This window comes from Clinocottus analis, unplaced genomic scaffold (genome assembly GCF_023055335.1).
Source record: "Clinocottus analis isolate CAN_PGR_092001 unplaced genomic scaffold, fCliAna1.0.p SCAF_4, whole genome shotgun sequence".
NCBI classification, from domain to species: Eukaryota; Metazoa; Chordata; class Actinopteri; order Perciformes; family Cottidae; genus Clinocottus; species Clinocottus analis.
In genome coordinates, this window is record NW_027176153.1 from 16,548,048 (window position 1) to 16,560,714 (window position 12,667).

Below are 12,667 nucleotides of genomic sequence, written 5' to 3' on the forward strand. Positions count from 1 at the left end.
CATTTCTCCCTCCCTTTCTCTCTTGAGCTGTCCCAATCCATCTTTCTCTCCCACTCATTCGCTCCTCCAGATGGTGTGTTTCTGTAACGTTGTGTCACCCAGCTAAATGTCTCGAGTCTCCTCCCCGTTTCATACTCTCTCTGTTTACCCTGTTTCCTTGGAGTTGCAGAGCAACATGCACTGTGAAGATATTTTAATTTTTTTGTCCTTGAGTTATAAGAATATTAAATTGAGTCCTGAGCCGTTTCACTTTTAGATGAGACTATGGTTCTGGGTGCAAGACAGCTTCAGGCAAAGTTTGGTAATTTGCCTAATTGCACAGAGAGGTGAGCCAAATTGAGTCATTTACAGTCCGTAGCGCTCTCCAAACCAACAGGCTCGTATCAGACGTGGAGGACCGTCTGGAACATTCTCTGAGTCGCTTGTGAATTCAAAACACATAGCATCATATATCCATTGCGTTCTTCAGGAAAGGACTTTTCTTTCTCTTGCATATCCATACAGTACCACATAATCTGATGTGTTTTTACCTGCTTTAGCTGTTGACATAGTGCCAGACAATTCTTTGTGCTGGAAATCCTCACCAGTCATTGACCCCAGACTAATGCTAAGGTCAATTAACAATGATCACGAGATAAATGCAGCTTCAAACAGAGAAATAATTGCAATGGAGCCCTTTTAGATCAGTGCAGGCAGAGTCTTTAGTGTCTGGGACAGAGTTTAAGTGGGCGGCTTAGCCACCGACCCCTTGTAGAGCTCCTAAAGCGAGCCAATTAAATTTACACGAGTGTGCTTAACACAATGTAGATGATGGACGTCGCAGCTGAAACAATTAACACAGGGACAGTACGAACTACAACCTGGTCAGGATCAGAAGCCTGACTTTTGGTACTAGGATGCAACAGGTGTCTCAGTTGCAGCAATAAGCCGACAGTTGATCACTGTTTGCTGAACAAAAACACAGACATCCAGCAAACATTGCATTGACACCGAATATGCATATAGTCAGTTTCTTGGACAGAAAAACTGTAGGCCCCTCCACACTACACTGGCCTCGACCATCCGAGGTAGACGGCGTGGCCAGGCTTGTTTACTTGTAGCATCGGGACTTGTGGAGCACATGGCTGTAGTCGAAGAGTATGAATTATAGCTCACAGTCTCTCTTTCTTTCTCTCTTCCCTTTTGTTCTCAGATGGATCCGGTGCAGAAAGCTGTGATCAACCACACCTTTGGAGTTCCACTGATCAAGACCAAGCGGCCGGTCATCTCCTGTAACGTTTGCCAGATCCGCTTCAATTCAGAGGTACACAAATATAGCATGACTCCATCTCTCGGGATGTCTGCATTTCCCAGGTGAAATAATGATGTTGTAAGACGTTTTATCTGGTGTGCTCACCCAAGAGCGGGTGTTAGAGTATGTGGTACATTTGTTTGGTCTGTGTTTTGGCAGTTGAGACCCCGTTGGAATTTAATTCATTTTAACACGGTGTTGAGTTAGTAGAAGTGAGCACTGCAGCACAAAGCTGCTGCAGAAGCAGGGAGATAAATGTTCGCTTGCATTTTCAAAGACATTTTCTCTTTCGACCATCAACATTGAAAAAGCGTGAGTACGATCTTCAACATGCCATGAAGTAGGAATCTATTCAGAATCCACTTGTTTTCCATGTGGAATAGTTTATATTGAAACTCATAATGGGAGTTTAATGGCACATTACACCCCAGGGCAACTTGTATACATGACTGATTAAAGAAAACAAAAATGATGAAAGTATCTTATGTGTTGGCAACCCATTCTCAGTCTTTTCTTCTTGCTGTGGACAAATAGGAAAGTCACATGACAACAATCGTGCTAAATGTCATGTGCGCTGTGTATAATTTGGCTGTGATGCTTCCCTTCAGTGGCACAGACTTCAGGGCCAGGGCGTACATCCACAATACACAGCATTAAGGAGTGGACCGGTGCTATATATACTCCTCAGGTCTACAATTATGGTTTCCATGTGGCCAGGGAGCTGCAGGGTTGTAATCTTAAGCCTACTCTTTGCAGATTTCTTTGCTGTGTATTTTCACAGGCACAAGAAACAAAGATGTTTACATAAGGAAATACTTGCAGCTAGTGGCTGAAGTTAGGATATACAGTAAATCTGTGAGTAATTGCTCAGCTGTTGTTTTAATGACAGCTATTTGTCCAGAATCTACTGTATTTGTGCATTCACATTCTCCCTAAAATATAGAAGAAGAAAACAAGCACAATGTTGGTTGAGCTTTTCTAACTGGAAAGCATGCATAGAGTGGGGTGATAAATATTGTTAATAGCATTAGGCTGTACTTTACCTCTCGGAAAGCTCTCTGACATAAATCTAGGATATTTGGCCAGTCTGTCCACGTCATGGATAGATCCCTCTTCCACAGAGTGCCATTAACAGCATTGTTTGGTAAACTCTAAGTATGACTGATTATTCTATATTTTCTATATTTCAAGAGCGCCTTGGGCAGCATAAAAACATTGCCACAACAATACACATCTAGAGAACTTTCCCAAACTGTGATACGCATAAACATAAAATGATAATACATGTTTAGGTTTCATGAGAATTTGGTCTCTTCACTGAAGCTCATGTTTATTTGTGAACATATGAAACCGGCAACAGTATGCAGCCGCGTCTTTTCTTCTAGCTCCTGAAAAGCCAGACACATCACACATATACACACACACACACACACACACACACACACACACACACACACACACACACACACACACACACACACACACACATGTGGATTATGATATGCAGAACTACACCATCTCTCTGCTGTTATTGTCACTTTCGCAGTACAGAATAAAGAAGCGTACACTGCAGTATACCAGCAATGTCAAACTTGCAGCAGGTTGTGTGTAATCTGTGCTGTCCTACTAAGCTCGAGTGGAGAAAGGCTGTCCTTTACATCGCCAGAGAATGACTCCTCACCCACACTGTTCTTTTACACAATGTCAAGTCGGGATTAATACTTCATGGCTGAAAAGAATACGGCTGGAAACACTTCAAAGAATCCTGTGCTGAACTCCCCACCTCATTTCTTTTCAGTCTAAGGCTCTGTCTTGGGAAAGAACAATAATTTTTGCCCTTGATGCTGCCATTTCTCAGTTTTCATCTGCCATCTGTGAGTTGATTGGGTTGTTTAAGTCAAAGAAAGTGACAGGGCTTACTATGAAATCATGACCAATGTATTTGTCTTCAAAAGGATCCAGTTCTGCCTTCCTGCTCGCAGCCCGTGCACCCCTCATTTCACGCATCATTTTGCCATCTATGCATCCCCATTTGATCTCTCTCTCTCTCCCTCTCTCTCTCTCTCTCTCTCTTTCTCTCTCTCTCTCTCTCTCTCTCTCTCTCTCTCTCTCTCTCTGCAACCATCTTCCCCACATTCTATCTGTCTCCCTCTCTCATGCTACATTATTTACAGTGTGGAAATGCCTAAAATTGCCTGCCACTACTTATTATAAGATGCATTTGTCAAGGGCATGGATTAGTGTCTGGCTCTGACAGCCCCAGTGCATCTTGGGAAAGTGGGAGCGAGGAGACATGGAGGGGATGAGAGGAGAGGAAGAATAGATCAGGGCGGGGTTTGGAACCCGCTGTCCTTGTGTCGCGTGGTGATGCGTGTGTTGTGTGGTGATGTGAGGTGTTGAACGGTGGTTCCTAATAGTCTTGGTGGCATGCTGCATTAGTGACATCATAGGCTCTATACCGCTGCATTGACCAACGTCACAGCTGCTGCAGCTCAACTATTGGCTGATATCTATTATTCTATTCCTCTTCCTCTCTACTTTCCTGACGCCTCCCCTCACTCTGTTTCCTGCTTGTTTATCGTCCCAGTCTACCCGTTATTTTCTTTCACTTTTAACTTCCTCTCCTTTTTTTCTCCCATTTTGACTCATCTGGAGCTGCAGCTGCAGCTGTAACAACCAGGCTTTCCCTCAGAATGATAGTCATGCTGGAAAGCACTTGCTCAGTTAGATCCCTCTGCGTAATGAAACACAGACATCACAGGCTGATGTGATGCAGCTTTTCCTCTCCCTGAGATTTGTGTCTTTTCTATCATTCCCATTCCAGCTCCTAACATAACCTTCCTTGTCTTGTAGTTGCCTGGCTGTGCACCATATTGCCTCCATCGTCCCTTTCACGCTCCTTCTCTTCTCCTCATTCAGGATCTTAGGAATTGATCCACTTGGGTTGACGGGAGAGGTTTAAGAGAGCCTCTGTGGCAGTTTTTCCGTGCAATACCATGTACTCTTCTATCTCCCCATATTACATCTTTCATCTGAGAGATCACTTCTCAGTCAGCAGCCCCCCTCCCTTTCACCCACGGCTCTCTGCACCTTAATCTGCAGGCTTTGCTAAAGCACCTTCTGAACACCCATTTGACAGGTCACAGTTACAGAGGGTCTGCTATATCTTGAGACCGGGTTGTCATCATGGTTTCCAAGAAACATGTGATGTACTAAATCAGCATACTGATTGACTCCTGGTTTACCGTGCCAGCTCACGTCCCAGGCACACAGATACAGCACACACACACACACACACAACCGGACTTCCAAAACATTATTTAACACCCTCTGCCCTCTGCCAGTATATCTTCACCCCTGAGCCTGTGGTCGGTGTGATGTCCTAAGTTCGCCAAGCCTTTCAGCACCTATGGCAGCTGTCAGCCCCTCTTAAAGAGCGCGTCTCTCCTTGGCAACTAACTGTACCATAGCGACCTGATTATCATCTTTATCACTGGCCCCTCGATCCAGAGGTTATTTAGCAATGTGACATGACACATCTGCTCAGACAAAATACTTGTGGAGACAACAGGGAGCTGTCTGACTCAAGTGCTGCATTGATATTATGTGTCATCAGTTAGGAGCCTATTTAATTTTAATTGAGGGACACTTAAACCATGATGGAAGGGAGATAAAGAATGAGCGAACAGATGGCAAATAGGCCTCCATGAATACACCGTGTCCCCTCTATATGAATGTGTCTGTGTATTTGTGTGTGTTTTGTTTCACAGTCACCATACTGGGGAAGCTCGGCCACTGGCAGCGACAGCTATAGCAACCTTGCACCTCATATGCCAAGTTGTTCCAGACGCACATACCTCTGTGCAGACACACACACACACACACACAGATAGAGACAGACTCCTCTGATGTCCTGGCAGTCTCATGATGAATGAGTAGTTGTTTACCCTCTGAAACAAACACATTAGCCAGTAGCTAGCCTTTCATCATGAGATTAGCCAAACTGCCTTCTGTGATAGATCTCTGCACCATTTCTTTTCTTTGCTGGAATGCAGGAGGATCTCCAGTTCCTGAAAACCTCCAGACTCAGGGTCTATGCTGTCTCTTCTACAATATTACAGACAGGGTCTTGGCTGCCTGGTTGCATGCATATATTGTACAAGAGCCTGAGCTGGTTCAGTGAGCAGCTGAAGGCAATCACAGTATTTATGTTGTACTAAGGGCCCACGTATGCCAGCATCCCACTGATAATATGTACTTTAATAATGAGTGTGTGTGGTATAGGAGGGTAGATAGTGTGACATCTCACTGACCCCCAGTTCACCTCTCTGGCATGTCTGTCATCAGGGCTGCAGTAATGAATGCTGGAGCCAAGATCTGTCAGGATGTATGTAGATGTTTAGACTGCAGATTATCTCTACTATGTTAAAACTTTAAGCTGAGCAAATATGGCCAAAATAGACAAATGGGTGATCCAGAAACAGATGTACCGTTTGAATTAACAATAAATTATCATGCGGTTTATTGAGTCTGACAATAAGATGACTAAGGGACAAGGGGGGCAGACATGTCTAGGCCTCAAATATCTCATCACTGCATCTTTTTGTTCCCAAGCGTGTTATCCATGTATTCATCCACCGTAAAGCTGCCTGCTGTCTGGCTCAGAGTATAGGGCCTATCGCATAACATGCAATCATAATGGCAAGCGCATGTGTGTGCAGGTGTCACATTGTATTCAATCAAGCCCGCAATGTTTTATTCACCTGTTGGCATTCTTTACTTTCAACATGAACATGTTTTCTTTGTCTGTCTTCTCCTCCAGAGTCAGGCAGAAGCCCATTACAAAGGAAACCGGCATGCCAGAAGAGTGAAAGGCATTGAGACTTCTAAGAGTCGCCCTCAGGAGGGGGACAAGCCTCATACTGTGCCCCCCACCTCCTCCCCGTCTCCGCCCATCGCCCTCAGCACGGTCCTCGACAACATGCAAAACAAAACGGGTGAGACAGCAGAAAATTATTACAACTAGAAACAGAAAAGTTTGCCAAAATAATCATTTCAGTCTAAGCAGGATGTTTGGAGCCTTATGGTTTTGTTGTAATATGGAATGGAAAATATGCAAAAATAACAAAGGCATCTAATCGAATTGGCTTTGCACTGCGTTGTTCTTCTTGAGAGCTCCTCCGCTGTGTGTGTGGCCCAAGGCGGTTGCAGTAGAGCTTATGACCAACACAGTCACACAAGCCCAAGAAACCATTTGCACTGACAGTAGTCTCACATATGTACTCATATTCTTTCATGTAAGGTAACTAATTTATAATGATGAGTTTAAGTGAAATTTCAAATGAGAATACTTTCAAAGTGGGACCCAAATGAAGGAATGTGTTCCTTCAATCCAAGTCAGTCTGAATGCAGATACAGTTAGTACAAATCTGGCTAATGCTAATGATGAAAACAGCCTCTGATCAGATAACTGAAGGGAAATACAGAACACGTCTGACCCTATTTTCCAGCAAGGTTCACAAGTATGTAATTAATACTTACTTTTGTTTTAGTTTAGTTTAGCACAAAAATGATGTCTCTGATTGATCTTGACAGGCCGACAGCGCACAGAGAGGACTAGACTAACCAAGCCAAACTTTATGAGTGACAGTTTTATAGAGGCATCATTACACCACCCCACACAAGCCCCTGCATTAGTCCAGTCTAACCACAGCAATGCTGTGTTCGGCTGTGCAATGTTAAACTGGTTTGGGGCCTATCCATCGAGACCGGGAGCAGGTGAGTTGGCATACGGTCACACGTTGGTTTCTTGGCAACTTTTCAAGGGTCCCCACTGTGGTGTGCATAAGTTTGTGTGTCTGTTTGCTGTGACTTTTTGAGTAGTGCAAGAGCAATTTGCCAGAGAGTCGAAATAGACCATGCTGCCTGAGCTCAGCGGGATGGTAATGAGTGCTAAGACTCATTGAGGAAAATAAAGATGACACCATTGTGAAAGAGTTTGACCAGAATCAAAGCCAGCATCTGAAAGGACAGAGACAGCAGCTTATCAGACTTTAATCAAGAGTAATTTTTGAAGACTCCCTCCATTAGTTGGTAAGGATAAAGGGTATGGCCGAGGAGTTGCAAGCGCTTTCTTTAGCCGTATCTTTTTCGCCCTGACTCTGTTGTGTCAGTCTTACGTTCTCTCTCCCTGACGTTCTCATCTTCCTATTTGAAGCGACAATTGGTTGCCGTGTGCCTTCGCCCTTCAACTTTATCCACCCAGAGTTTTCCATTCCCTCATTGTCACTACTCTCTCCTTGATCAAACACAAGGCAATGAATAGATTGACTATGTTTTGGTGACATTTACAACAGGTGTCTGTAACTGACTGTTTACCAGACATTTCCACTTTATTGTCAGGGATGTAAAGAGCAAATACAAAGAAGTAAAAGATGAAATTCAGGTCCAATCAAAGTCAAAATACAACACCATTCTTGAGCACAGACCTTAGCAAATCACTGTCTTCTTACGCATGAAAATAAAATGTAAGATTTTATTAATGCCGATCCCAGAGTAGTAAGAGGGCCAGACCTTTTCACTCCCCTTTCAATGGGGGATCTGAGATCAGCCCCAGGCCTGTCGCCATTAGTGAGAATTCCCGGGGCGAGCTCCAAAACCATGAGGAGCCAAAACAAGCTTGCCATGACCAAACTCTGAAAGTAGCAACATGAGAAAGAATGCCTTTTTCCATCCAAGCCTCCTTCTCGTGACCCTGGAAGCTTGTCTTTTCCTGGTCGGCCGGCGTGAGTGTGGACTGTGTGTGTGTGCGCGCATGTCCTCAGTGTGATCCTGTCCCACTTCTTAATATTAGGGGAACAGATCTCAGGCAGCTGTTCATGGCCCCAACTGGGAAAGCAGCGTCTGTAGGACGGACACTGTGGTTTGGCTTGTAGACACTAAAATGGGTCACTATGAGGCAGTTACGCTAAAACTGACAAAGACACATGGGACGTATATGCATAATGCATGCAAACACATATACACACAGACACAAACATTGTGGGCAGGCTCATGCAAGCGCGCAGATGGAAGGACGAGGAAAAGATTTCCCACAGTGCAAATCTCCCACAACACAAAAGCCTTTTTTTTGTTGTTGTTGTGTCATTTTTCCTATGAATGGTCTGTTGAAACAGTATGGTACTGTTGCAGCAGAGTCTAGCATTGGTTTGATGACCTTATGAAAACATCACTTCTCATTACGTATCAAATGCAGTCAGCAGTGATGACTTTAATCAGGACACACTGAGACCTTGCTGAAGGCTAAAACAGTGAAAGGTCAGTGCTTATGCTTCCTTAACCTCACGGCTATTAGATCAGGTCACAGGTTTTATAGCCCTCAAAGGGTTCGCGGTCAAAGTTCCCCTCAAAGAGAAGGCCTTTGGCTTCAGGGAATTTGGCTTGCTGAGCTGAAGGTTTGGCTGAGCAACGGATAGGCAGCTGTTTACTTCCCACTCTAATGAAGGACCCTGTTAAAACCACACTGATAGTACGCCACTCTTTAGTCCACACAAACACATGCAGGCACACAAACACCCAAGGTCAATTAAACAGATGACTTTCATGTGAGGGCTTGGGTTGCATGGCTATGAGGTGACTGTCTTATAGAGTTACACAGAGCTGAGGTGCTTTTCATGTTCCATTTATGTTTGTTGTCAGTCTTGGAAATTTCAGGGAATCCACAAGTTTACATGTTTTTCTCTGAAGTGAGCTATTTGATTAAATCAACCTAAGGTAATCAACAAAAGCATCTACTACACAGTGTGTGTGTGTGTGTGTGTGTGCGTGTGTGTGTGTGTGTGTGGGTGTGTGCGCGCGCACGTGTGTGTGTGTGTGTGTGTGTGTGTGTGTGTGTGTGTGACTCAGAGAGTTCGGATGGAGGCCAGACTGAAAAAAGGCACCCAACTGCATTATGAATGAGGCTCGGTTCTCGTTGGACTAGCATTGAGTTTCTTAGCTCGTTAATCATTAAGAATGGAGACACACACACACACACACACACACACACACACACACACACACACACACACACACAGTCCACCTACACCCAGGATGTATAGCAGTAACTCTGTTGTTCTGCTTTTAACTTTTACATTTTATATCACAACAAAAGACTTACTCGTTATTGGGTTCCCACCTCATCAGGATCACTTACATATTTTTTCACAATAAGGAACATTTGCTTACATAGACACTCCTTATATACTGCTTTCCACAATCAGACGGGTTTTTTGTTATCGCAGAGTTCATTTCACACTCAAACATTCAGGATGAACTTTGACTCTGGCTGCGAATGACGGAAGTGGTTTGGTCTGAATTTGTATTGAATCCCACGGCTTTATCAACAAAACCTCTCCCCATGGAGTGCATACTATACATAGCTTTAATTTCCTGAGGTGGATTTAGGCAATGCAGACACACCAGATTATAGTGTAAGCATCTGGATTGAGTTATCTCCCTCTGCTGACCCCTCCCAGTGAATAATGCTTCTTCTGTTTGGCAATGAGGCCCACTATCAGGGAAGAAGGTCAGCTAACTGCCTTATCATTGTTTAATTAGGCTTAAAGCATATCCCTAGTTTCTGTAATTTTACAAACTTTGACTAAAAAATAGCATTTTTCTCAGCTATTCTTAGAGAGTAGCAAATCTAGAATTCAACTCTTTATGATTTCTATTTTAGTCTGTAAACATGACAGAAAAATATTTTGCTGCTCAGTGAGATTTGGAATTTTGAGCTGCTGAGACAGAGTGAATTATCGTGGCTACGGGGGCCCTGAGGGTTTAGCCTCAAGCTGAACTTGTTCAAAGGGGATGAGTGTAGAAGGCATTCAGTCTGGTATGATGTGAAACAGTGACTGGGTGTGATGGTTTCGTAAGGCAGACCTCCGGGACATCATGGATCGTGAAACCCTCATTACTATTTGGCCAAAACATGTCCACCCCTCCCCACTTGACTTTAACACAGACCACATGTTCTGGCCACTGGATTCTGGGTTTGGTTGTCTGCATTGTAATAAAGTAATGTGCATGTGCCTACGTGCCTGTGTGTGAGTGAAATGTATCAACAATAATGGTAAGAACGATCAGCTTCTCTATCATTTTGTCTTCCTACACACAGGCAAGTACACTCTCTGCGATCAACATAACCAGCTCAGGCAGCTTGTGGCAAAGTAAACACATTATGATTCACAGAACTCTCCAAAGATCACTTAACCTCACACTGCACCTGGTTCATGGACTCCTAAATGTCAGATAGAGTCAGACTATGATGTAGTCTATTTTTTTTTTAAATTAAACATGTGTTTGAAGCTCTCTGTGCATCCAGCAGCTTTGCCGCTGGAAACTTCCAATATGTAATAAACGGGAGATTTGATCTTGGATGGCAATGAAATGGAAAGCACTCACAATGGCATCTTCAGCGGAAACGATGCAATGGAGTCGCCAGAGCAACTAAACATCACACAGATGATCATATGGCCACATAAGACTCACAGGGTGGGACAAAAACATAAATATATCACAACCCCTATGAACTCTGCCATGTGACAGAGGAACAAAGCACATGGAGATTTAAGTCAATATTTGTTTTCTTCCCAGAAATACTCCATGTTATCCCTTTAATATCATAATCCAGGGGGGTTTCCATTGCCTGTCCTCTACGCTACAGCACATCCTGCCGAGTTTGGAGAAGAGTCTGCTAGTCCCCGCGGAAGGAGGGGGAGTTCTGAATACCCCACCCAAATTTAGGGGGTCTTTTTTCAGCCAACACCCATTGCTTAGAGAATACCGGAGTTATTGCCTGTGGGAGTGGCTGACCAGAAACATGTGTCTGCCAATGTATGTATAAGCATGTATCCAAAAAAAAAGAAGAAGAAAAGAGTAGCCTCACACAATCTAACACATGCAACAATAAGAAATTAAAACTACAAAGAGAGAGCAGAAGGAGAGTCAGCCGAGAGCGAGTCCAAATGTGCACAAGCCGGGGTCTCCATTTCTAGAAGATGAGACCACATCAGTGAAAGATTGGCTCGAAAACTTCAAAAAGCCAAAAAACATATTAAACACATGCTCGAGCCTCGACACATATGGGACATACAGGTTTTTTTTCTCCTCTGATCCACTTTATATGTTACTTTGATAAAAAGGACCTCTTTTTAACCAATTATCTCCTATAAACAGTATAGGAAATAAAAATAACTTCCGTCTGCAAGTAGTTTATGTTGGTTTGTCTGATCCACTCTCAGTTGGGTGTGGTAAGCGATGGAGTTTAACCTCGCAGAGAGTTTATGACCCAGGGAATTTGCTTCACTGCTGAGTTTTAAGACTATGAAGTCAATAGTAAAACACTTTATTGTTTGAGTTATGTACTTTTTAGACCACAGCATCAGTTATTTCATTTTTCTTTGCACTGCATTTGACATTTATTCTATTTCTCTCTCTTTGTTTCTCTCTTTGTTATTTTCAGACGAAACTCAGCCTCTGTCACATTTAAACGGGTCCCTGCTAGCCCCGGGGCCCCTTCAACCTCTTACCACCCCACCCATGGACTCCCCCATGGACTGCCCCATGGATACCAACATGGACTCCCCCATGGCCTCGGTGTACCCCCTCCTGCCCTCCCCCACTCCTCTCCTGAACCCCCCTTCTTCATCCTCCCCAGGCTGCAGCACTGGCAGTGCCAGCTCTGAGCAGTCCGGGTCTGGACCCCCTGTTTCAGGAGCCGCCGGCACCACGGCCTCCAGCCCGTCCAATCCAGAGACGGAGGAGGACAAGGCCAAGAAGCTGCTGTACTGCTCACTGTGCAAAGTGGCTGTCAATTCCTTGTCCCAGCTGGAGGCCCACAACAAAGGTGTGTTAATCTGTGAGCTATGGTGTGCTGAAATGACTGTAGCGCTTCTGCACATTCCAGAAATTTACTGGCAATCAAACCATGTGGAATTAACTGCGACTTTCTTGGATCTTCTGTTGATGAAATATGAGCTTTTAGCTCGTAGCTTTCTCCCTTGTATTTCCAGTTATGGTTGGTTTAATCAAACCACACTACTGCTGCTGGAAACAAAATGTGTCACATACGGTGCAAGTGGAATATTTGCCAAGAAAGATCCCTGTAGCAACTTCATGAATTATAAAATGGAATTGAAGAAATGCTCTCAAAGTAAAAAAAAAAAAAAAGTGAAATATTTGTTATGTGAATACATTAGTAGACTCAGAGAAAACCCCAAAGTGAAGAAACTTTTAACAGCTTTGAAATTATTAATATATATATATATATATATATATATATATATAAATATTACACCATGTGCCAATAATAATAATAACAAGTACATTCTCTAT

General features: G+C 43.7%; 1 protein-coding gene across 2 annotated transcripts in view; it reads left to right on the forward strand.

The window, feature by feature from the left end:
• znf385a (zinc finger protein 385A) overlaps positions 1–12,667 on the forward strand; it is a 50,266-nt gene that overhangs the window by 30,689 nt on the left and 6,910 nt on the right. For both annotated transcript variants that reach the window (XM_068598201.1, XM_068598202.1), the window contains 3 exons: positions 1,193–1,303; positions 6,114–6,288; positions 11,796–12,179. In XM_068598201.1, the coding sequence (XP_068454302.1) occupies positions 1,193–1,303; positions 6,114–6,288; positions 11,796–12,179 (670 nt within the window). The remainder of the gene's footprint in view (positions 1–1,192; positions 1,304–6,113; positions 6,289–11,795; positions 12,180–12,667) is intronic.